The sequence below is a fragment of the Haplochromis burtoni genome, unplaced genomic scaffold (genome assembly GCF_018398535.1).
Source record: "Haplochromis burtoni strain Fernald_Lab_line unplaced genomic scaffold, NCSU_Asbu1 Contig_15, whole genome shotgun sequence".
Taxonomy (NCBI): domain Eukaryota; kingdom Metazoa; phylum Chordata; class Actinopteri; order Cichliformes; family Cichlidae; genus Haplochromis; species Haplochromis burtoni.
In genome coordinates, this window is record NW_024582376.1 from 3,477,312 (window position 1) to 3,499,974 (window position 22,663).

Here is a 22,663-nt window from a genome sequence, read left to right on the forward strand (position 1 = left end):
CTATCTATCTATCTAGATAGATAGATAGATAGATAGATAGATAGATAGATAGATAGCAAGATCGACTGTCTTCATAAAAGGCAGCAGAATTTTAATTTCAGTCTTTAATCAAAGAACCCATTTAAATAACACATTTAAACCCAGCTGGGGCTCTAATAGTTTAACCGATTAACTGCATTTTTTTTTTGTTTCAATACTCTGGAAACTGCCAAACTCTTATATGCACTTTGTGATTCAAAACAAGCATTTTTCCTCCACTATATATCTTTTCATCAAGGTTTTACTAACTGTTAAATGACATGTGATTTTGTATCAGATGAAAAAGAAAGCAAGCTTGGTTGTGCGAAGAGGGACTCTAGAGGGAATCTGGATATACTTTAGGGGGTACCTCAAACTGATAAGAAGCGATAAAATATTATTTTGTTAAAAAGGTTGGGATTGATTCTCTGATTGATCTTTAGTTGTTTTGAAAAATAAATAATGCAAATAGTATCTCATACACAAATAAACAGTGGACCACTGCACTGCTCGTGTACTTTGAATGCCACACAAGTACAAGCTCTCTTTTTTTCTGTCTTTTACTCTCATTCTATGACTCTCTCTCCCCCACGTTCACCCTTTCTGACGGCAACACTCCAGATTCATTACTTGCGAGATCTCCAGACCAATCTTGTACTTTCTCACAGCCCCCATACACACACTCTCACTACACCCCCACAAGCATAACACACACATACACACACACGTTCTTCCCACCTCCTCACTGTTACCATCTATGTGTCATTGGCTGTTGCTTAGCTACAGGCCCCCACCAAGTTATTTGCAGCCAATGAAAGCTTTGCCTTCAACGCTGGTTTTGACACATAACCCATTCTGGAGGAGCACTTTGTTTTTGCTATAGCTTTATCTCTTTCCATTGCTCTTGCCACAGTTTTCACCTATCCTTCATTCACTTTCTTTCATGCCTTTCTGTGCCTTGATTTTAGCTTTCGGCTATTAGTTTTACCTTTTTACTTTACTTTGTTCTTTCGCTTGATTCAGTGGGAAGAAAGCATAATGGGTTTTTATTACTGAGGAGGTGACATGAGAAAAGACAAATAGGTGTATATGAGGTGCAGTTTTGTTGCAGTGACAGCTGACATATTGCTGACGTGAAGGTGTAAAGTGTGCACTTTTGCCATCAATCATTGTAGTATTATACAGAGATTAAGCACAGGAAAGCATTGCACAATGACGTGTTAATGGTGAGTACAGATGAGTTTGTTAGTAACCCAGTTTTCTCAATAGAGCAAAGTTCGCAGAAAGTTGATTCTGTTCATCTGGACGTAGCGTTTTTAGATACTAGGTCCAGATGAACAGAATGAACTTTTTGGGATTTCCCCACCTGGGTGATTGAGCATGCTTCAAGACAAAAACATGAAACACACACCAAAGGGCATCTGAGCACACACACATGCACGCTCATACACATACACACATATACATGCACATACATTTCTGTGGTTACACAGGACGCCACAAAGGCATGCACTTATGTACATGAACACTTATGCACTTATGAGCTGTAATGGAAGTATTTTTCTACTGTCTATAGTAAACACTATAGTAAAGAGTGCATGCTTATACACCCTTAAATAGATCCTTAAGCAAAATTACATGTGTTAATTATTCAAACAGACATTCAGCTGCACTATAAGCAGTCAGTAAGCACATGTGCAGAGGCACACATGCGCATGTTCATGCTTTAGCACACACACAGTACATTACACACACAAGATGCTCTCCAGTGATTCTGCAGGAATACTGACAGGGTAATCCATCTCCATTGCATGGTGCAGCGTACTCTAGGAAAGCATGGTGGACACAGGATAAGTGCAGGGCCTGAAACACAGTATAAGTGAGCATACAAGCTTCGGCAGACATATGTGCACACAGGCACAAACCCACTATTATTGGCATAAATTGATACTTTGCAGATATTGACTGCAGTGGATTTTTTAGGAACAGGAAAGGAACAGATGTGGTGATGGTGGTGTTGATGTAGTGGCGATATACGAAAGGTCACACATGGGTTCCATCTATGTTTGTGGCAAAAGCATGACCTATAGAGTACAGTGAAGAATAAAGATTTCAAAAACCACTCACCTGTTTTGAATAATAAGGAGTTATTGTTTGGCGATTTTCAAAGCATTTTCATTCACGTGGTATTCCAGCAGTGAATTTTTGTTAATTCGCCTCTAAAAAACTTGGTGATTCAGTGGACTATATTGCACCATACAAATTTTAATGGCATTGTCTTCCTGTCTTGCATATACAAAGTCTGCAAGATATATTCATACAGTATATCATTTTTTATGTGTTACTTCGGCAGGAATGAGCCTTACTGATTGCGAGATCAAACGTTGCCAGTTGGAGTAAAATTCATCACCTGAGGCCCTCATATTAAATTAGATTCTTTTGAAATTCATAAGGATATGACATCATATCACCAGGACTTAGCTAGAGGCTAGGACAGGGGCTGCCATTATAAAGATATCGTTCAATGGGCAATTAAGAGAAGAGTGAGATGACATTTGCTTACCCAGAAGTTACAATCAGACCTTACTTTGTTAAGCCAGTGAAAGCAAACTTGGGGCCTGAATCGGTGCACATTTCAGAAAATTCAGTTATAAATTCAGATATATTTTTTAAAAGTCATTATTTTACTCTCACTGGGGTGTTATGAGGCATGTGAGTCAAGTCACCAGGTGACTATGAGTATTTTGAAGAGTAAGCTGTTTTTGGAAATGTTTTTTAATGCTTAAATGGAGATTTTAAATCTGTAGATGACTTAAAGGGGACATGAAATGCAACACATGTAAAGGCTAATTTACACCACTGAGCCCTGCTCTCAAAAATTGACCTAGATCTAAAGCTGGATCTGTGAAGCTGGATTTAAGAAATAAGTTAAAAAAAAAAGGCATCCCTACTTTTTGCCCCCCAGTGGCTTTAATCCTCTTCCATAGATTCCCGACTGCTCCTGTAAGAAACTTTGTTATATTTGTGATGTCATGTACATATAGTAGGCTGTTATGTTGTAAACTGTCTCGATGTTCTTGGGAAGAGAAAGATTATTTTATTACCTGTCCTGATAGCATCAGCTGATTGCACTACTTGGTACACTCCAGTGAACCACCTGGCTCAAACAGGCTCTTCGAGTGCAGCTAGCCAAACAGCAACAGTCAATTACTGCTAACGAGACAGACAGTGAAAGCAGACGGTATATCCTAGGGCTGCTCAATTAATCGAATTTTAATCACGATTACGATCTGGGCTTTCAACGATCATTAAAATTGACTGAGCCGATTATTAGCCCCTCCCTCATTTATCCGCAACACCTTAAAGGCCGGTCCTTGAAAATATTGTCGGGCATAAACCAGTCTGTGGCGCAAAAAAGGTTGGAGACCGCTGATTAAGAGGACCCGAGGGAAGCTCGGAAAGCTAAGCAGAAGTTATTTGGAGAGGAGAGTGACTGCTGTTGGTTGAAAAGAGAGGTAAAAAAAACTTCAGTGGTGTTGCACACTATTTTATATTATTTTTTAAAGTCATTGTTAACCCTTTAAAGCCGGTCAGAGCAGCACGCTCCGTTTTGTGTAACTATTTTAAAATCCCTGTAGAACCTGTACCGTGTAAGCTAGCGCAATAAACTGGAGGAGTTGTACTTACATCTTATGCCATAGCTTTGCAAAAATTGCATAGAAAGCGCTTGCAGGAACAAAAACATAATATTCCAGAAACACGCTTTGCCGATCCGATCAGCTGTTCGTAACACTTCCCATAGTGAAACAGACGTCAGCGTGAACTATCGCATGTCCGCCATTTCCTGGCCGAAACCGGAAGTGACGTCATTTTCGCGGAAATTGTAGTTTTTTACTTGTAGGCCTTAAAAGCCTATACTGGTCATGTTTGACTTTTCTGAATAGTTTCTGGGATGCTTAGAACTCGAATTGCACTGCTGGAAATAGTTTGATGCACATGCTGTTTTCTTTGCAAATTTGCATCATAGGATTGTTTTTTCGTTTTTCCTGCAGTATATAGAAATTAGTGTATCTCCAAAATAAAACTATGAAGACACTCAAAATAAATTTCCTGTTGTTGTAAACTATTTTTTGCAACTTTTTTGTATTTAGGTTTTGAGGGATAAACCTCTTAAATTTCTCCAAGTAGAAATATATGTAAAAAAAACAAAAACGATTTTCAATTTTTTTGTAGTTTATTGCACTTTTTTGCAATTAATGTAGTTACTATGGACTTAATGCATACATATTATTAAAATATGGGCTATAACAGTTGTATAGCAACTTGAAATGCTCCCACAAATGGCACTACAACATGTAAAAAAAAAAATATAAGCTCTGGCGGACTTGGTTCTATAGTAGGTCTTAAAGGGTTAAATAAATATCGTCAAATAATCAAGATCTCAATTTCAGTGAAAATAATCGTGATTATCATTTTTGCCATAATCGAGCAGCCCTAGTATATCCTCAGTTTCTTAACATAAAACTCAACCAGGGGCAGCCCAAATCTGACCTGATTTTAAGGTTTAGTCCCCTTATTTCTCTCTGAGTTATTGATTCTGTCACTAGCTAGCTAACATAAACTGACGTAAGTCTATCAGCCGCAACCAACCAACCACATGACATCATGTTCTGACAGAAGATGGTGATAAAATGTTTTTAAAACGTTAGCTTTAAGCAGTGTTTGGGAGTAACGGAATACATGTACTGCTGTTACGTATTTAAAATACAAAATATGAGTAACTGTATTCCGTTACAGTTACCGTTTAAATGGGTGGTATTTAGAATACAGTTACTTTGTTGAAATAAATGGATTACACGGCGGTCTTTTCCTGTTTCATATGTTAGGCTGTCCCCCTCTCTATTTTTGGTAATTCCGGTGGAAACTCAAACAAAACAAGCGTTAAGAGGCTCTAATGCCTGTGTCTCAATCTCGTGGCCCATGTCACCTCACTTGCAGGCCGCATAATGACGTGAAGAAATATTTTAAAAAATTTGTCAAAAAATTATGTATTATAAAGGCAATAGTCAGAATGTTACAGGCATAGCCCTAAAGAATGTAGCCTCATGGGCAGTGTAGTCCGTGCTGCAGCGAGAATGGACTGCCATACCGGTTTTGTGTCTGTGAGCACAAGGGAGGGAGAAAAAGGAAATGTACGAGCTGTCACCGAGCAGAAACAGGAGATGGAAGCATATAATATAATAATAACCACTGCAACCAAGAAGAGTGGAGTGTCTGACGAGCCCAGTTGTAAGTAAGGTATTAAGACTTGACTGTGCACTGTGTTTGTGTTTTCGTCCGAAACAATAAGTTCCGTTGGAGCAGTCTTTCAATGCCTCTCTCTGTGTCTCGCAAGCAAAGTTGACCCAGACAACAAAGTAAAGCTAGTTTTCGGCAACGACCCTGACACAGAAACTGACGTATTAGCCACAGGTCCCTTTAGGTTCGGAGCCGCAGACCTGTTTTATATACACGCCGAATAGTTTTCTATACAAGATCGCTGCAAAAAGTGCAGCCTTACCTAATGTCCACCTACTGTTACTCATTTTATATTTAGATTTAAAAATCTAAATTAGACAGAACTAAACCTTTATCTTGAGCATTTTTGCATCATCACTTCATTCCCTGCTCATTCACAGTATCATTCTTTTTATCTGACAACTAGCTTTTTATTCATTTTCATTTCTGTTATGTTTATTTATACCTGTGGTGCTTTCTGATGTTTCTCGCCTGCTGATTTTTGCTCTCCCTCTTTCTTTTTCCATTATGTGTGTCTGTAGTAATATGCGTTGCAAATTGCTTCAGATGGGACTGTAATAACACTGCTCTCTTAGTTCTCAAATCTCACAACTAATCCATTTCTGCTTGTGTGACCTTTAGTAAATTCTGCTTTGTGATGTCACATCCTTGATATTTACAATGTGAATACTGTAAATATTGTTTTTCTTTTGTTTTCCATTTTGCTGTAAATGCATTATGTTCACTGGGTTTGGAGTACTTTGATCATGTCTTGTTCTTTCCGACTGAAGAGCACAGGCTTAATCGGAGGACACAAGGGACCACGAGGGGCTGTCATCACAGCGAGCGTCAATATGACCTGTGAAGATTTTTGTTTTTTAGGGGGTTTTCTTCTCAGAAATTGGGGATTTTTTCCCCAGTGTGCATTGCTAATTACCGCTTCCTTCAGATCTCTCCAGTATAAGTGAAGTCTAAACACTCCAAAGCAATTCTGCTAGTGTGTTTGAATGTCTTGCTTTTTTTGCACAGAGTAGAAATCCCTGTTTTTTTTCTGCTACAATATCTGGCCTAAACACACTGAAAAATACCCTGTCTGGGAGCAGCTGATTGATTCCCTATTGCTAAGGAGAGATCATACTGTCAAGCAAAACAAAGAAACTCAGTGTGTTTGTGTCTTACTTTGCAAAAACATACAAATTCACAGTGTTTTTCTGGTAGTTTTTACAATTGCTTGTAAAAAAAAAAGCTGTAGTGTAATTATCTCAGAATGATGCTGGGTGCAATTAGGTGTTGTTTTTAAGCGCTGACATTTCTGGTGATATGAAGAAATTTACCAGATTTTGTTGATTTGACATCCAGTATAACAGGTTGTTTAAGGAAAAAGATTTAAATCAGTTAAGGATATTTATTTGGCACTTTTATTTAACTTTATGGCCCTATGACATTTATACTTTTTAGATACTTTTTAGACCTTTTGTTAGCCAAAGAGCCATTTATGAATATCTGGCACATGTAACACTGATGGGTCTTGATAACATGTACACTATCTATAATTAACACATACATTATGAACACTTATGTCAATAAAGTGCTCTTGTCTGTATTATCCATCCATTCAAGGTCACAGAGGGGTGTTAAAATCCATTCCAGTTGTCATTGAAGAAGCAAGGTAAACCCTGTACAGATGGCCAGTTGATCATAGGGCACAAAATATTATTGCTTGTTAAATGTTATTGCTGCTGTAGGCAAATGCTACTAAAGCATCCAGTGCCACTTCACTCCCATCCCCTGACAGATCTGACCAAAGCACCAAAGTGTGTTCTTCTTGTTAAACAGTAAAACACTTTGGCAAATGGGGCTATGGGGACACTGCAGGACTGCTTTGTGGACACAGGCTAAAGTGCACCACATCGAGAAGACGTTCACAGTTTGACTGAAGGACAGAGGATGAAGGAATATATCAAATTTTGTGAATACACCATTTTACCAGCCACAACTACTTTGTGAACAATAAGCAATGGATCACTTTTGACCTGAAAGAAATGCTTAATTGAAAGTTAAAAGCCTTCAGGTCTGGGCACAGGGATGAACTAAAGAGAGAGGAGCATGACCTAAGGGTGAAACTGAGAAAAGGAGGTGATTCTTACAAAACAGCATGAAGGATGTGTTGAATGTAATGAAGAAAATCATTGGTTTTAAAGTAGCAGGCAGCCAGTGGGTAGCCTGGAGCGAGCAAATGAACTATACACAATACAGTTCCAACAGGTTCAGCTCACAGCCATCTGTGGCTTCCTTCATCATGCACCCTGGTGTCTACACACCTTCACTACCTTCACTGATTTGGCGCTTCTCTCCTTCTTCCTGTCAAACGAACTCTGTGGATCAGCCCCATAACAATATCTGATAAACATCTGAATTGACTGTGAAACAGCTGGAGAAATCAAACCAGAAGAAAGCTGCTGTTATTGAGAGAAGAGACAGAGAAAGTCAGTAAAATTATCTCCCTCTCATGAATTACTCACTGTCTGACAGATAGGTTGCAGTATGTGAGACTGGGCAGTGACTAGAGATGGCACGCTACCACTTTTCTATGTCTGATACCGATATCATAAATTTGGATATCTGCCGATACCGATATGAATCCGATATAGTGTTTTTTAATCAATAAAACAGTTTTTTTAAATATATTGCTGCATTTTGTATAAGTTCATACTCAAGTTTAAATAAACAACAACACTAAAGCTATTCTGTTATACCTGTGTGTAAAAAATACACTGCACCCAAAATATTTCATAGTTCAGCAATACTGATCAATCTAAAAAACTTAAACCTACACAATCCTCCCTATTCTGGTATTTTAAAGAGTACTTAGCAGAAATATTAAGCAACCTAACTAATAGGGTTGCAAACTCCCAGCAAAAAAAAAATAGGGTTAGGGTTTCACGATTGAAGTAGCAGCAAGTAGAAGCAGTCGCTCCATATATCGGTTGTTAAGCTTAAGCTGTTTTACTTCTCTCTGGGATAAATTCATCGGAGATGAAATGCTGGTTTGGTAGTGAGGCTATAAATACACACAGCCGCTCTATCACGTGAGCACACTGCTCCAACGTGCTACGGTTATGAGCCAAGTTACGCCGTGTCGCAAGTTTTGTGAGGTGCTTTTTTGATATTTAATGGATCGGATTACATTTTTTTATTTTTATCCGATATCCGATCCAGTAATTCACGTCAGTATCGGACTGATACCGATAGGTAATATCGGATCAGTCCATCTCTAGCAGTGACATGTCTGATTTGGTGGTGTGCAGTACAGGAACTCCACAAGTGACTGTCCCCATTCCTATTCAGCTTCCGAGCCTCCAAATTTCAGTTGTGTATGTCTGTTCTGGAACACAGAATGTTGATGTTGACATCTTGGAGGAATACAAGTGGCCTTGCATTATTATCAACAACAGACTAAACTGGAAAACCAGCACAGAGGCTCTACGAGCAGAATTTTTCTTTCTGGAGGAAGATGAGATCCTTCAAATTACACAGCAAAATATTGGAGATTGTCTGTCAGTCAGTTGTGGCGAGTGCAGTGTACTTTGCTGCGGTCTGCTGGTGGAGCAGCATCAGACACCAAAAGACTGAATAAACTGATGAGAAAGGCCTGGTCTGTGAGTGGTTGTAAACTGCAAAGTATTATGGTGGAGACCAGATTTCTGAGCATTTCCCGACCAGGTGTTCTGAAATAAGACCAACAAAACAAAGAAAATAAAAATGGAAATCAACTAGAATCACTTCTGATCTGTTTTACTTAGCAAAAGCAGATTTTTTTGTGTTAATTTTGTGTTTGTCCCTAAATTTCTCCATTTACTGTTTCAGCTGGTTCCGACCAGTATCTTAACAAACCATTAGCAGAGCATTTTTATTGTATTTCAAATTATTGCCAGCAATTATAATGGCCCAATCTAAGTGGCAGCAAATACACACAGCTTGCATTTGTTTCTGTGGTGTTATTAGTTCTTTACAGACAAACAGGCATGGCTGTAAGTAAGGGTGGGTGACTCATCACCAGCATCCCCACTGAATTCCACATAAAGCAAAAAACATATATCCATAATTGAATCGCCTGAAACCCCCATAGTCTGGATGAGTGAGAAAACCAAGTGAGGTATATCTAAATGTTCAAAGTGTAGCAGTTATTACACTGAAGATACGTTATGAATACATAGGATCTGGATGAGTGGGTTAAGGACATGAAGGATTCATGGAAAATAAACACATTAAAGAGGCATTACAATAAAATGGAAAGAGCCCCTTTTCACATATGGGATTCATTCAGTCACTTTTACAATAGTGTTTCTCACAGCTTGATCAGTCTTCAGACAAAGCCTATTGTGAGGACCATTTTCAAAATTTAGGCCTCTTTTCAATTGTCAAGAAAGTACCCCGAGGCACACAGGCTCAGCAAGGGACGTCTCTTTTGTATAGCGAATATGTAAAATGTACCATCCGTGGTTATTTTAATCTTATTGCCAATAAAAAAAGAGCTATTGAGATGTATTAGAGCGATCAAATGCTTTTTTTGTGGCTACCCATTAATATGAATGGACACATTCAGAATTGTTAAGTGTTGAAAGTGGTATGTAGATAAAGACAGATACATTATTGTCATGATTTTTAAGGAAAAGTCACCATGGTGTCCATTCAAGCAATGGCAGTGGTGAGAGGTAAGCAACATTACTATAACTGTTAAACCTGTGATGAAAATTTGGTAGGAAGTGAGACATGTTTAAAAGAACCATGTGGGAAACCCAATTTTGTGCCCCAGGAATTGTAGAAACTGCATTTAAACTTTAGGCTTCTAATCAAGATCTGTATCATCCAAACTCAGCTGATATCATATCATTTGAAGGAAGGAGACATACAATCAATCTGGATAGGGAAAAAAGATACATTTGATACAGTTTAAAAATTAAATACTTCAAACATCTTGAAATAAAAATAATAATAATAACAATGTCAGAGTTTAGATTTTGTCTGCCACAGAGTACACATGAGATAAATTAAGGCAATACGTATAAGGAAACTGAAGTCCCAGCAAGAGAATGAAAACTTCCTTTTGCTATAACTCATATTCAGAATACGAATACATGATTCAGACTAACACATTACAATTGTTAAAGGCAAACTTTGTGTAGCTTCAGCCAATTTAAATCACTGTTCTTATGTTTCATATTCTCAAACATGAACTGATAGAGAATTGTTTTTTTTCCTTTTTTCTTAATTTTTGTAAACTTGTTTTTGAAGTATGATGATTGCTATGTTTTGACTTGGGTTCTACCCCTTTGTTAAGAATAGAATTAATATATTGAATGACAAGCAGCTAGAGCATAGTGGGCCGCAGAGTGACAGAGTAAGACTTGTAACATCACATTTTGCACATTACTGAAGAGCTTCATGTGATGCATTCATCTTGGTTTGTAGTTGAAGTAATGGAGCGAGTTAAGTGTGAAGAGAAAATGAAATATAAGGCTCGATGACAGAAAAATGTGAATAATGTGTTGCATGAAGGAAATGTGAGGGAGGTACAGTAGAATCTTACTGTGATAAACAAACGCTCTGTCAGCTGCTATGATGAGTTGAGAAACCATACTTAGCAAACAGGTACATCTTAGGCCTCTGAATGTTCTTATGTATATCAGATATAACAACATCATCCTGTTGTCTAGCAACCACCTATCAGTGGGTTAAAATGACTCACCTTTAGCATTTGTGGACCTATAACACCTTATAAAAGCATTGTGTTATTTAATTGGATGACATCAAATTTATATACCTTATAAAAAATGTATTATGTTCTAATCTATATTACATATTACAATCTCATTACCCTGAATGTTAAAAGGCAGTTTTTCCTTCCCACTGTCGCCAAAGTGCTTGCTCATAAGGGGTCATATGATTGTTGGGTTTTTCTCTGTATCTATGAAGTGCCTTGAGGCGACTTTTGTTGTGATTTGGCGCTATATATATAAAATTGAATTGAATTTAATTGAATTATGCAGCCTGATAAAAGCATCATATCATTTTTATTTTAATGACACCATCATATTACCTGGCAACCACCTAACAATGGTCTAAAATGGCATTTAAGTAGTAGAGCAGGACATGGGCATGCACTAATTATCAGTTAATGGAAGGAAATACATTGCATGCCGCAGAAAGAGTCAAATAAAAAAGGGTGGCAGAAAAGTAGATATCTATGAGTAAGCAAGTTACTATTTTTGTTCTGTGTACATTAAAAAAGGATATGATCGTATTATGCTTTCTATTTTTAATGCATAAGATTCACTCTTTGGACTCTAACATAAATTGAAACACTGGATATTTAAAATATTCAGATGCTATAGTAGACTGTCACGCCTTGTTAATAATGTTCTTTTTAGAGTTTTTGAAGCTTCAAGGTAGAAGCCGGTTAGAGAAGTAGCAGACAAGACCCCCTGCTGAACAGAATTTCCATGGCACAGATATACCTGTTAGTCAAACTGGTACGACTAACATAGCGCTGCCTACTGAAACACAGATATAAAATCACGAGTTATTTTTGGTGTGAGAGTGTGAGAGTGGAACTCTTTTTTTTGGTAAACTGTGACATGTAGAAGTGCATCCTTGATGACTTTGCTGACACTTTGAGAACCACATTTGTTTTTTCATATAACCCAAACTGTAAAGAAGAGAACCTTTTTGGACAATATAATTTTGCTTGGAGATTGCCTTACCTACGAGCTGTTGGCTGCCACACAGTCTGGTAAACTATGACTACGATTGCATGTACTTGTATTGAAATGCAACAAGGTGACTACTGCCAACTGTGAATCAAATCATAGTGTTTAGATTGTTAAAGTCCTGCAGTTGGCTGGCTGATTTTTCAAGCTAACAAAGACAGACTTCACCTTTGATTCACCTCAGTTTGCCACTTTCTGACATTATCCTTTTTATGTATATCTGCTTCTTCATCATATCTACTTTAAATTATTGCTCTTTCCTTTCTGTCTTCCAGTTACCCTGTTGCCAGTGGAGGATAATGGAACGGCTGTGGTTCTCTTTGCTGTTGCTGGCAGCAGCATGCAGGGGACAGCCGTGTCCGAAACGCTGCATGTGCCAGAGCCTTTCCCCATCTCTCGCTATCCTCTGCTCCAAGACGGGCTTGCTGTTTGTTCCTGCTGCCATTGATCGACGCACCGTGGAGCTACGGCTTCAGGAGAACTTTATTACAGGTAATTGCGTTCCAGTCTGTCCTGCATTTCATTATTTTAATATGCCTCTGAAATTTGACTAGTATTCTAGCCTTTTGCAGCGAGTTTGCTTGGTTTGGCTGTATACATGAAAATGAACTAAAAGGCTGGCTGATAATTGGCAGCATATTTATCTTATTTCAGAACACTTGGTTGTAACTGAAGAGTTTGTTAACAGTGAGTACAAATGTTGGCTTCAGTCACGAAGCTTTTCTGTTGTCTCTGCCTGACAATGACTAATTTTTTTCTCATGAGCCTGAGTATTTCTTTTTAACTTTAATACTTTTTTTGTTATTTATGGTTCAGCATAGTTAAGCTCATTCATGATTCATCTGCTTATATCAAAGAGTGACTTTGAAACATACTTATTTTATAAGAACTGAAGTGCTGCTTTATCTTGTTATTTTAATCTGGATTCCCGTTAGTGCTCTATTCCTAGGTTCTCCAAAACAAAAGGCACACAAGCTATAAAAAAAGATCTAACAGTACTCTGAATGATCATTTAAATTTTAATTAATTTAAGTTTGGCATTACCCTGTTTGAGAGAACCACATTCAGTCTTCCTCTTATGTGTTGGTTTTACTTATTATCCTAAACTGTTTTATTTAGCCTTTTGTTTTTTCTATATTTTGTCAGTTTGTCTATTTATCTTTCTGTGAATTTGATCACCATATATTTGCTTTCAATTTGACTTTTTTCTTGTATTAATTGTGACTTTTATCGAGCTGTATATTCTCCTGCATTCTCCGATCACCTTTCTTCTTTTCCCCTTCCTAGCTTCTGTTAGGTTTGTTGTTAATGTCATTAACATTCACATATGGAGTTTATTTTTATGAACAGTTTAATAGCATGAATGGACCAACAACTGGTTGAACAGAAAAATGAATTGAATCAATAGTTTTTATGGCTGAGGAGTCATATTTTCTGAAAAGTTGGCTGATGTCTGGAGGGACCTGACTTGCCCAGACCCACATAGCAAGCAGGTCTGGCCTGGATCTGGTATCAAGCTGGCACTGCTGGTTGACTTCTGGCAAGACTTATGTCATCCAGATATGGGCCAGGCCTGGCATAGATGGTACTGTCTATGTGATGGCATGCCACATCTGGCCCAATTGTGGTTTGGGTTATGTGGCCCAGGCTCATAGAAAACAGGTCTGGCCTGGATCTGGCATCAAGCAGGCACTTCTGTCTGACTGGTGTCGTGGCAAGGTGTATGTCAACCAGATGTGCACCAGGCCTGGCATAGATGGCACTGTCTATGTGATGGCATGCCATAGCTAGCTCGATTGTGGTTTGGGTTATGTGCCCCAAGCCCATAGAAAACAGGTCTTCCCTGAATCTGGCATAAAGCTGGCACTTCTGACTGACCGGTGTCATGGCGAGGTGTATATCAACCAGATGTGGGCCATGTCTGGCAATGATGGCACTATTTATGTTCCTATTTTCCTATTTTAGTTAGAAGACCCAAATGCCATGTTGCAATACTATACTGCTATAGTAGCCAACGTTTCAAATGCAGATTTGACAGGATTGTGTACATTTTATCCAAAACCTAGTGACAATTTACTTTATGAATGTAATTAGGAAGCACTCAGTCTAGGGAAAGTGTGTGATTGGGTGAATGTGGCATGTTGTATAGAGTATTTTGCGAAATCCAATAGAGTAGAAAAGCGCTATATAAGAATCAGTCCATTCACTGGGAACAGAGTTTTGTCATGTTACTTTTGCACTATTATGTTTCGGCACATGTTGTTATTACATGGCTTGATAAAGGTACACATTAGGCTGATATCTGGGCCAGCAGTGTGTCTGCAACTGGCCCGTGGCTGCACACAACTTAAACATGGCGGACCTTTGGTGGCCCAGATCAGGTTTGCCAGAGGTAATCCACACATGGGCCAGCACAGGACCACCAGTGTGTCTGCAGCTGGTGTTGTGCTGGCCCATGTGTGGGCCACCTCTGGCAAACCTGATCTGGGCCACCAAAAGGCCATCATTCCTTGTGGTATGTGGGCCATGTGTAAGCACATTGTGTGGGCCAGATTGGGGACATACCAATTTTGCTATGTGGGGAATGTCCTCCTTACCGCGTAGGAACTCTATTGCCCAATGTCATGGGGATTCCACTTTTCAGCCCCCCACTCAACATATTTACAGTTCATGAGCCAGCTGATGACTTCTCTGTGTACAGTATATAATGATTCTTAATTTACTTTGTTGATGATGTCTTTTTATGTGTTTATTACGCTTGTTTCCAGCTGTCAGAAGAAAGGACTTTGCCAACATGACCAGCTTGTTGCATCTAACCCTGTCCAGAAACACCATCAGCCAGATTCTTCCTTCTGCTTTTAGTGACCTGCGACGCCTGAGAGCGCTCCACCTAGACTCTAATAGATTAACTGTGATAAAGGTAACATGGGTGGCTGGATGGATGACATTGAATTAAAAAGAGAGATCCCTGGTTTATTATAATCCACTCACATGTCGTTATCATTTCTTACTTACACCCACTCACTGCCTTTTGTTTTTCTTTTTTGACAACCAGGATGACCATTTTAAAGGTCTGACCAACCTTCGGCATCTGATCCTGGCCAATAACCAGCTTCACTCTATATCTCCCCATGCCTTTGATGACTTTCTGTCCACACTGGAAGACCTGGACCTTAGTTACAATAACCTTGCCCAGGTGCCCTGGGACACAATTGGACGCCTAACCAATGTCAACACCCTAAATATGGATCATAACCTCATAGAAAATGTTCCCCAGGGAGTATTCACCAACCTGCACAAACTGGCAAGGTAAGGACATAGAAAAGGGCAAATGGTGTGTTTTTTGTGATGTACAAATGCAGCATTGAATTGGTATATTGTTGCCTCTCCCTATTGGTTTTATAAATAACTCCCTTCTTCTCTTGTCCGTCCCTCCCCTTCTTTCTGTATGCCGTCCTTTAACAGGTTAGACATGACGTCGAACAAGCTAAAGAAAATTCCCCCAGACCCATTGTTCCTTAGAATCCCAGTTTATGCCAAGTCCAAAGGCTCCCCCCTCTCCTCTCTTGTGTTGAGTTTTGGAGGTAACCCTCTTCACTGTAACTGTGAACTTCTGTGGTTGAGGAGACTAACCAGAGAAGATGATCTGGAAACGTGCGCCTCTCCCCCAGACCTTAGTGCCAAGTATTTCTGGACTATACCGGAAGAGGTGATACTTTTTGCAATTTTTTAATCATTTTTATGCAGTAATTGAAAAAAATGGCAAAGTTTGACACTAGGCTTTTTTGTTCTATAACAAAAATAATAATAATATATCACTTTGACATTGGAAGTGTGACCTTATCTTTTTTTCATGGTAGGAGTTTATTTGTGACCCACCAGTTCTAACACGAAAGTCACCTCATACTGTGGCTATGGAAGGTCAGCCTGCCAGTCTGAAGTGCAAAGCAAATGGTGACCCTGAGCCTGAAGTCCACTGGATCAGCCCTGAAGGGCGACTCATATCCAATGGATCCAGGTAATAACAACAACATATGGTCTAGTTTAATCCAGTATACTACATTTCTTCCCTGTACATTGTAAATTCATTGAAAAATTAAAGTTGTGGTATTAATCTATGGAATATGACTTGCCCACTGAGTTTGCCACTATACATCTGGCAAACACACAGGCATATGCAACAGAGTTTTTACAATATTCTGCTCTTCCAGTTTTGTGCTATGTCAGAAAGTCAGATATTGTAGGGGGGTGTAGGCACTTGACATGTGCGGGCCAATCTGAAATGGTTCAGGACAATATTTGTTAAGGCCATAATCTCCTCACCTATAATGTATTGCTAAAATTTTCATTGGGTAACCCACTTGGCACAGGTATGAGTGCCTAGTTATGGTTTTGCATTAAAAACATGTATTATAAAATCACTGACAGTGTTTTGAGTGTTGTAACTCTTTTCTTTCAAAAGTCTTTTTTGATTCAGCAGTTGTAATTTGTATTACTCAAATTACAAAGGAAAATACATAAGTAGCATTTTTCTTGTCAAGTGCCACCTTTGGTTATGCCAAAGCACACAGTTAGAAACATTAGCATAACAGTCATTCTAAATATTGTCAACGTACCGTAGATATTGGTGGTATGATATTGTCAGTATCAGATACTCCTTATAATAATATCCAGTTTATCTAATAAGAATCCAGCAGACAGCTTACTTTTCGTAACATTCACATTTGACTTCATGTATCGATCAATTGATTGCTATCTTAATGATATTTCATTTTCCATTTCACTTTTGTTTCAGAACATTAGTCTTCCCTAATGGAAGCCTAGAGATCAATGTAACATCCCTAAAGGATTCAGGAAACTTCACCTGCATTGCCTCAAACACGGCAGGTGAATCCACGGGAAGGGTGGAGCTAGTTGTCACAGCAATGCCCCATCTGGCAAACAGCACAAGCCGCAGTCGAGATCCTTCTTCTGAACCAGCCCCTTCTGACATCCTGACCTCCTCCAAGGTTGCACTTCCCAACAATGAGACAAGAGGAGCAGACAGGAGGGTTTCATTGGTGGAGCTGACAGGAAACTCTGCCCTCATTAGATGGAGCAGTCAAACCCCTACATCTGGAGTCAGGATGTTCCAAGTCCAGTACAACAGCTCTGGGGACGACACACTCGTTTACAGGTTTGTCTGTCTGCACTGTCAATTCATTATTTGCCTTGTGTCTTTTAATTTTCTGTCTGATGTTTCTATGGTGTCATAATAGTAAAATGCATTTATCTATCTGCCTTTATGAGTTTGTAAGTGTGTGTATGGGTTTCTATGCGTGGTTCTGTGTGTATCTGCAGCTTTGTGTAAGTTAATCAAGAGACATCAGCAAATGCAATGAGGATGAGGGCAGATGATAATGATAGTGTCATCCAGTCGTAAAAGTCTAATCAGGCGAAATGATAAAGACATCTGTGGTGGAACAGAGCCATTGTTGGGTACGGTGAATACGGGGAAATAAGGGCCAAATGTCACAAATGTCTGTTGAACAAGTTACAACGGTTGTCATTTAGTTTGCTTTATTGCTGTCCTGATGAGTTTGCTGTATGCTTTCTTTGTCAGCATTTACATTATAAATTTATGAATGAGTTAGTATTAAATGTTTTGTGGCTTTGTTTGAGGAGGACGGCAATGTCAGCACTATGTCAGATGTGACTCTGATTTGATCTGAGTGTCAAATATAGTTAACATGTTAATGTGGAAAAGGGAGGAACATTACGTTAAGAAATGACTGAATCAAGAAGATACATGCTCTGATGGTTTATTTAGAACAAACTGTCATGTCAATAGAAATTGTAGAAGAATCAGAGATTCTTTCAAAGATGGATGGATGGAGTTGATTTTGTGGTTAAACATATTAATCACACAAAAGTAACGCCATGTTAGACTCTTATGAGACCTCAAAATTAAATGAGTAAATCATGATTATGTTCATTCTTATGACAGCAGGGCTTTTAAGTGGGATTTGGTCGAATTCTAGTCTTCTGAGATCTTGGAAGACTAAAATTACTCACCTCAAAAAAACTCCCAGAATTGATTTTTACTGTGACAGGCTATGTGACCTATGTTGTTGCTGCAACTCTGAGGTTTAGTGCTCTTTGTGCATTTATCCAATTGCATTCTACAATATGAGCAGATGGTAGATGGACTTTAATACTGTTATGGCTGCTTTACAGCCCCTAAACATAGTATATAATTAGAATTAGACAAGTGATACTAAAGACCATCATCAGCTTAAATTCAGACAGATGACCTAACCACATGACTTGCGGAACAGCGACCACAGACACCAGAAGCGACCTCACATAGATGTAGACCTTCCCAGATACGTGTCTTTTTGACACATTAACATCACCAGTGTGAATCTGAAAAACCAAAATAAATTGCAAAATACATTTTTAAGGAATAAAATGCAAACAAAAAAAGTCTGATGTAGCAAATTTGATACAATTTAAAACTCATACATGCAATGCTATCTTTAATTTGTTTTACTATTTTTTATTTCATTGGGAGGTTCACTAAACACCCCATTTTCAAAACATTTGAGCTTTCTGATAATTATTTCATGGTACAGGCTTTAAAGGGTTAAGGAAGTCAGGGAAAATCTCATCCAGGGGCTTGGCCACAGGGGAGTTTTTCTTTTAAACACCTCAGGCACAGTGATTGGCCAGTCATTACTTCCTGTACTAAGTGCATGTTAGTGAGGTTCAGGAGGCCTTTGAAGTATTCATTCCACCACCTGACAGTATCCTCAGTTGAGGTCAGCAGCACTCAGATTTGCATGTGGTTTGGCTACAAGTGCTTAGTTTAAAACCTAGATGGATTCTCTTTGGAACAACTTTCTTTCTCTTTCTCTCTAACCCTCTCTGTCTCTCACCCTCTTAATTCTTTTGGTTCTTTGGCATAAAAGACAAAAATTAAGACAGACTTGGGAACAATAAAACCTTGACCTTAATAAATAATCCCCGCTGATTCAAATAAGCAAATGAAGACATTCACCACTTTGAATTAGATACATATAAACTGACAGTTTGCTTACATTAAACATCTGATTTGCATCATTCAAGGAGCAGATCTTCTCATTTCTTAAAAAATTGCTCCTTGATAAATACTTGCAATTTTGTATATCATATTGTAAAGTGCTGCCTATGCATTTAATGCCATGTTGAAAAAAATATCAGCAGGATGAAAAAAAGTTGGTGTATAAACCACACCATCATTTTTTTGATTGTTTAAAGCCTTGGGTTTATATAGGGATGCATTGCTGTTGGTGGTTCATATTCTGAGTTTTATTGATAAAGGGTTTCTTTGATACCTTTGATACAGGATGTTTCTTTGGAATTCAGTGAGGGAGATTTCTTTCCCTCTACTGCTTCATCGGCATTCAAGGAAAACGCATAGTTACCTACTACGAATCACTTCCAGGGGTTCCAGTTAAATTTGTTTCTAAGTTGTTCTTTTTAAAGTGCTCTTAGAATCTCTCACATTCGCTCTTGCTGTGTAAAAACCAAAGTTATTGCCTAACTCTGTCTCTCTGAAAGCCTGGGTAAGCCCTACTTATTTTCAGTTCTATGGGGTTTTTACATATAAGGAGTTGTCGTGGCAACAGGTCTGGAAAATCTGCCAGATGTTAGATGCAATGTTGTGAGTGACAGGTGGCTTTAATAATATCTGACATGCGTATTTTGGACTATTTATTTATTATGTGAGCCACAAATTGAATGGTAAAATATTTCACTCTGTCTTCTGTGGTTGAAGAAGTAAATCAACAATGTTTTTACCGCTCTACAAAATTATCTAAAATCCAATTTAGCCTTTTTAGTCTTGATCAACAGTTATAATTCTGTCTCGGGGGAAATAAGTCTTGAAAGAACCTTTGACAGAATTGAATCCATTCGTGCTGACAGGAGAAAGAAAGTTCCTCTTCATTTGTGAAATTGCAACACTTGTGAGATGGAAATGGGGTTTTCAGAAATGTCCTTGTAATGTTGTTGTTTTTTAAGACTGGTCGGAGCGGGCAGAACTGCAGCCACATAAGCTAGCGCAATAATTTTTTTTCCATATGAAACCAGAGGAGTTGTACTTACATCTTATACCATCAGCTTGTCCTAGGTCACGGTTAGCCGTAAAACATAGCTAAACGGTCAAAAATTAAAATAAGAAGACGCTCAAAATATATTTCCTGTGGTTGGAAACTATTTTGCACAACTTTTTTTGTATTTACAGTTTTGAGGGTTAAGCCTCTTAAATTACTCTAACTAGAAATATTTGTTAAAAAAACAAAAACAAAACGATTTTCAATTTTTTTGCAGTTTATTGCACTTTTTTGCAATTTATGTAGTTACTGTGGACTTAATGCATACATATTGTTAAAATTTAGGCTATGATGGTTGTATTGATGAATAGCAACTTGAAATACTCCCACAAAAGGCACTGCAGCATGTAAAAATATGACAATAAGCTCTGGCGGACTTGGTTCTATGTTAGGTCCTAAAGCAAGATAAGATGCGTGGTTATGGAAAATATTTTGCTTCAACTATCTATTTAACTATCTATTAGTTATATATATATTTAACATATGAGGAGCATAGTAATAATCTACATTGAGGTATAAACATCATACCAAAATATTTCCTTGTTTCTTTAGAAAAAACGGTTACTTTGTAATTTTATAATGTATTTTTAAAATATATCCTATTGCAGCTAATTCCAATGTGTTAGTACGTATTCATGAGTAAGTATTAATCTTTACATACAATAATTCATTCATTAAAAAATCATCATATGTATTTATGCTATGTAACATTATTGTTATACTGCTTTATTAGGTAAACACGTTCAACTGTTTGTTTAAATATCAGTTAATCACAGGGTAATGACTGCATAGACTGTATTTAAACATGTAGACATGGTCAAGATGACCTGCTGAAGTTCAAACTAAGCATCAGAATCAGGAATAAAAGTGATTTAAGTGACTTTGAATATGGCATGATAGTTGTTGGTGTCAGAAAGGCAGGTCTGAGTGTTTCAGAAACTGCTGATCTACTGGGATTTTCCACTACCATCTTTAGGATTTACAGAGAATGGTTAGTAAAAGAGAAAATATCCAGTAAGCAGCAGGTCTCTGGTCAGAGTAAAAGGGCAGACTTTGAGCTTTTCTTTAGGCTTCTTTCTTTGAGCTGATGGGAAGGCAAGACGAACTCAAATAACCACTTGTTACTTGTTAGGCACAATGAACAGCAGAAGATTGGAAATATGTTGTCTGTTCTGACTAGTCTCAAATTCACATGTGACATTTGAATGGTAGGGTCAACATTTGCCATAAACAACATGATGCATAGATTCATCCTGCGCTGTACCAACAGGTCAGATGGTGGAATAATAGTGGGGGATATGCACACTTTGGGCCACTTATTACCACGCATTATTTAAACACCACAGCCTGAGTATTGTTGATGACCATGTTCTTCCCTTTATGACCACAGTGTATCCAGCTGCTGGGTAACATATAATGGCACAAAGCTTAGATCATCTCAAACTTAGTTCCCTGCACTAAAAAAGCTTCCACAATTACCACATCTAAATCCAATAGCGCTCCCTCAGAATGGCAGGAGATTCACAGATGAATTTGCAACAACTGTGTGATGCTTTCAACATGGACCAAAGGCTTGTTGAATCTTTGGGACAAAGAATTAAGATGGTTTTGAAGGAAAAATGGGGTCCAACCCAGTATTAGTAAGATGCCGTGTATGCCTAAAATTATACCCATTGTAATAGTTTTGTTTTTTTCCTGTTTTGCTTGTTAAAAGAAACTTTATTTTAACCCAGAGTAGACCGCACCTCTCGCTCTGTGGTAGTTGGGATAGCCTCCAGCCACCCCGCAACCCTGATAAGGATAATCAAAAGTTAATGGATGGAGTGATGGAAAATCTTTTATAAGATCATGGCTAAAAATCCAAGTCTGATGTTACCATATGTTATTGTGAAATTAACATCCATTAGAATGCATCAACGCTGCACTAGTTTAGCTTTGAGCTGAAGAAAAAAAAAGGAACAACCCACTGTGTCCATATGTGAACGGCTTCTCTCTGTCTTTCTATGGTCGATATCCATTAGGAGGGATAAGGCACAATGCCACGAAGAGAGAGGAGGTAAGGAAGCAGTCTGGAGGAGATGATATAAAGTGCTGAGGACCATCAAGAGCACAGAATATTTGGAAAGAGAAAAAAAATGTGTTCTACAAAATAGAAACCATAGCTAAGCATATCCATTTAACTCTCTGCTGCTGAGTGACACAGGTTTGCTGTTAGGATCATGCATTATTAGAATTTTGTATCATTTTCACATGCATGTTTAGCACAAACAGAACTTCAATTCATGGTTAAGTCAAATCAGCCAGAGGATCCGCGCTCGGCGTCCTTTTTAAGTCATGTCCACTGTAAGCGATCATCTTTGAACAAAGGCAGTGGCTTACAACACCAACTGTCTGCCATCTAGGCATCTGGGAAGGAGATCCCTTCCCAGACGCCTTAACGCCCACTCACATCCTGGGCCATCT

At 38.4% G+C, this 22,663-nt stretch overlaps 1 protein-coding gene across 3 annotated transcripts in view; it reads left to right on the forward strand.

Moving 5' to 3' along the window:
* Window positions 1-22,663, forward strand: part of zgc:172282 (leucine-rich repeat and fibronectin type III domain-containing protein 1-like protein) — a 175,271-nt gene that overhangs the window by 89,292 nt on the left and 63,316 nt on the right. For all 3 annotated transcript variants that reach the window (XM_042218137.1, XM_042218138.1, XM_005915938.3), the window contains exons 3-8: window positions 12,341-12,557; window positions 14,834-14,985; window positions 15,121-15,374; window positions 15,531-15,774; window positions 15,926-16,083; window positions 16,861-17,241. In XM_042218137.1, the coding sequence (XP_042074071.1) occupies window positions 12,365-12,557; window positions 14,834-14,985; window positions 15,121-15,374; window positions 15,531-15,774; window positions 15,926-16,083; window positions 16,861-17,241 (1,382 nt within the window). In that variant the 5' untranslated portion in view covers window positions 12,341-12,364. The remainder of the gene's footprint in view (window positions 1-12,340; window positions 12,558-14,833; window positions 14,986-15,120; window positions 15,375-15,530; window positions 15,775-15,925; window positions 16,084-16,860; window positions 17,242-22,663) is intronic.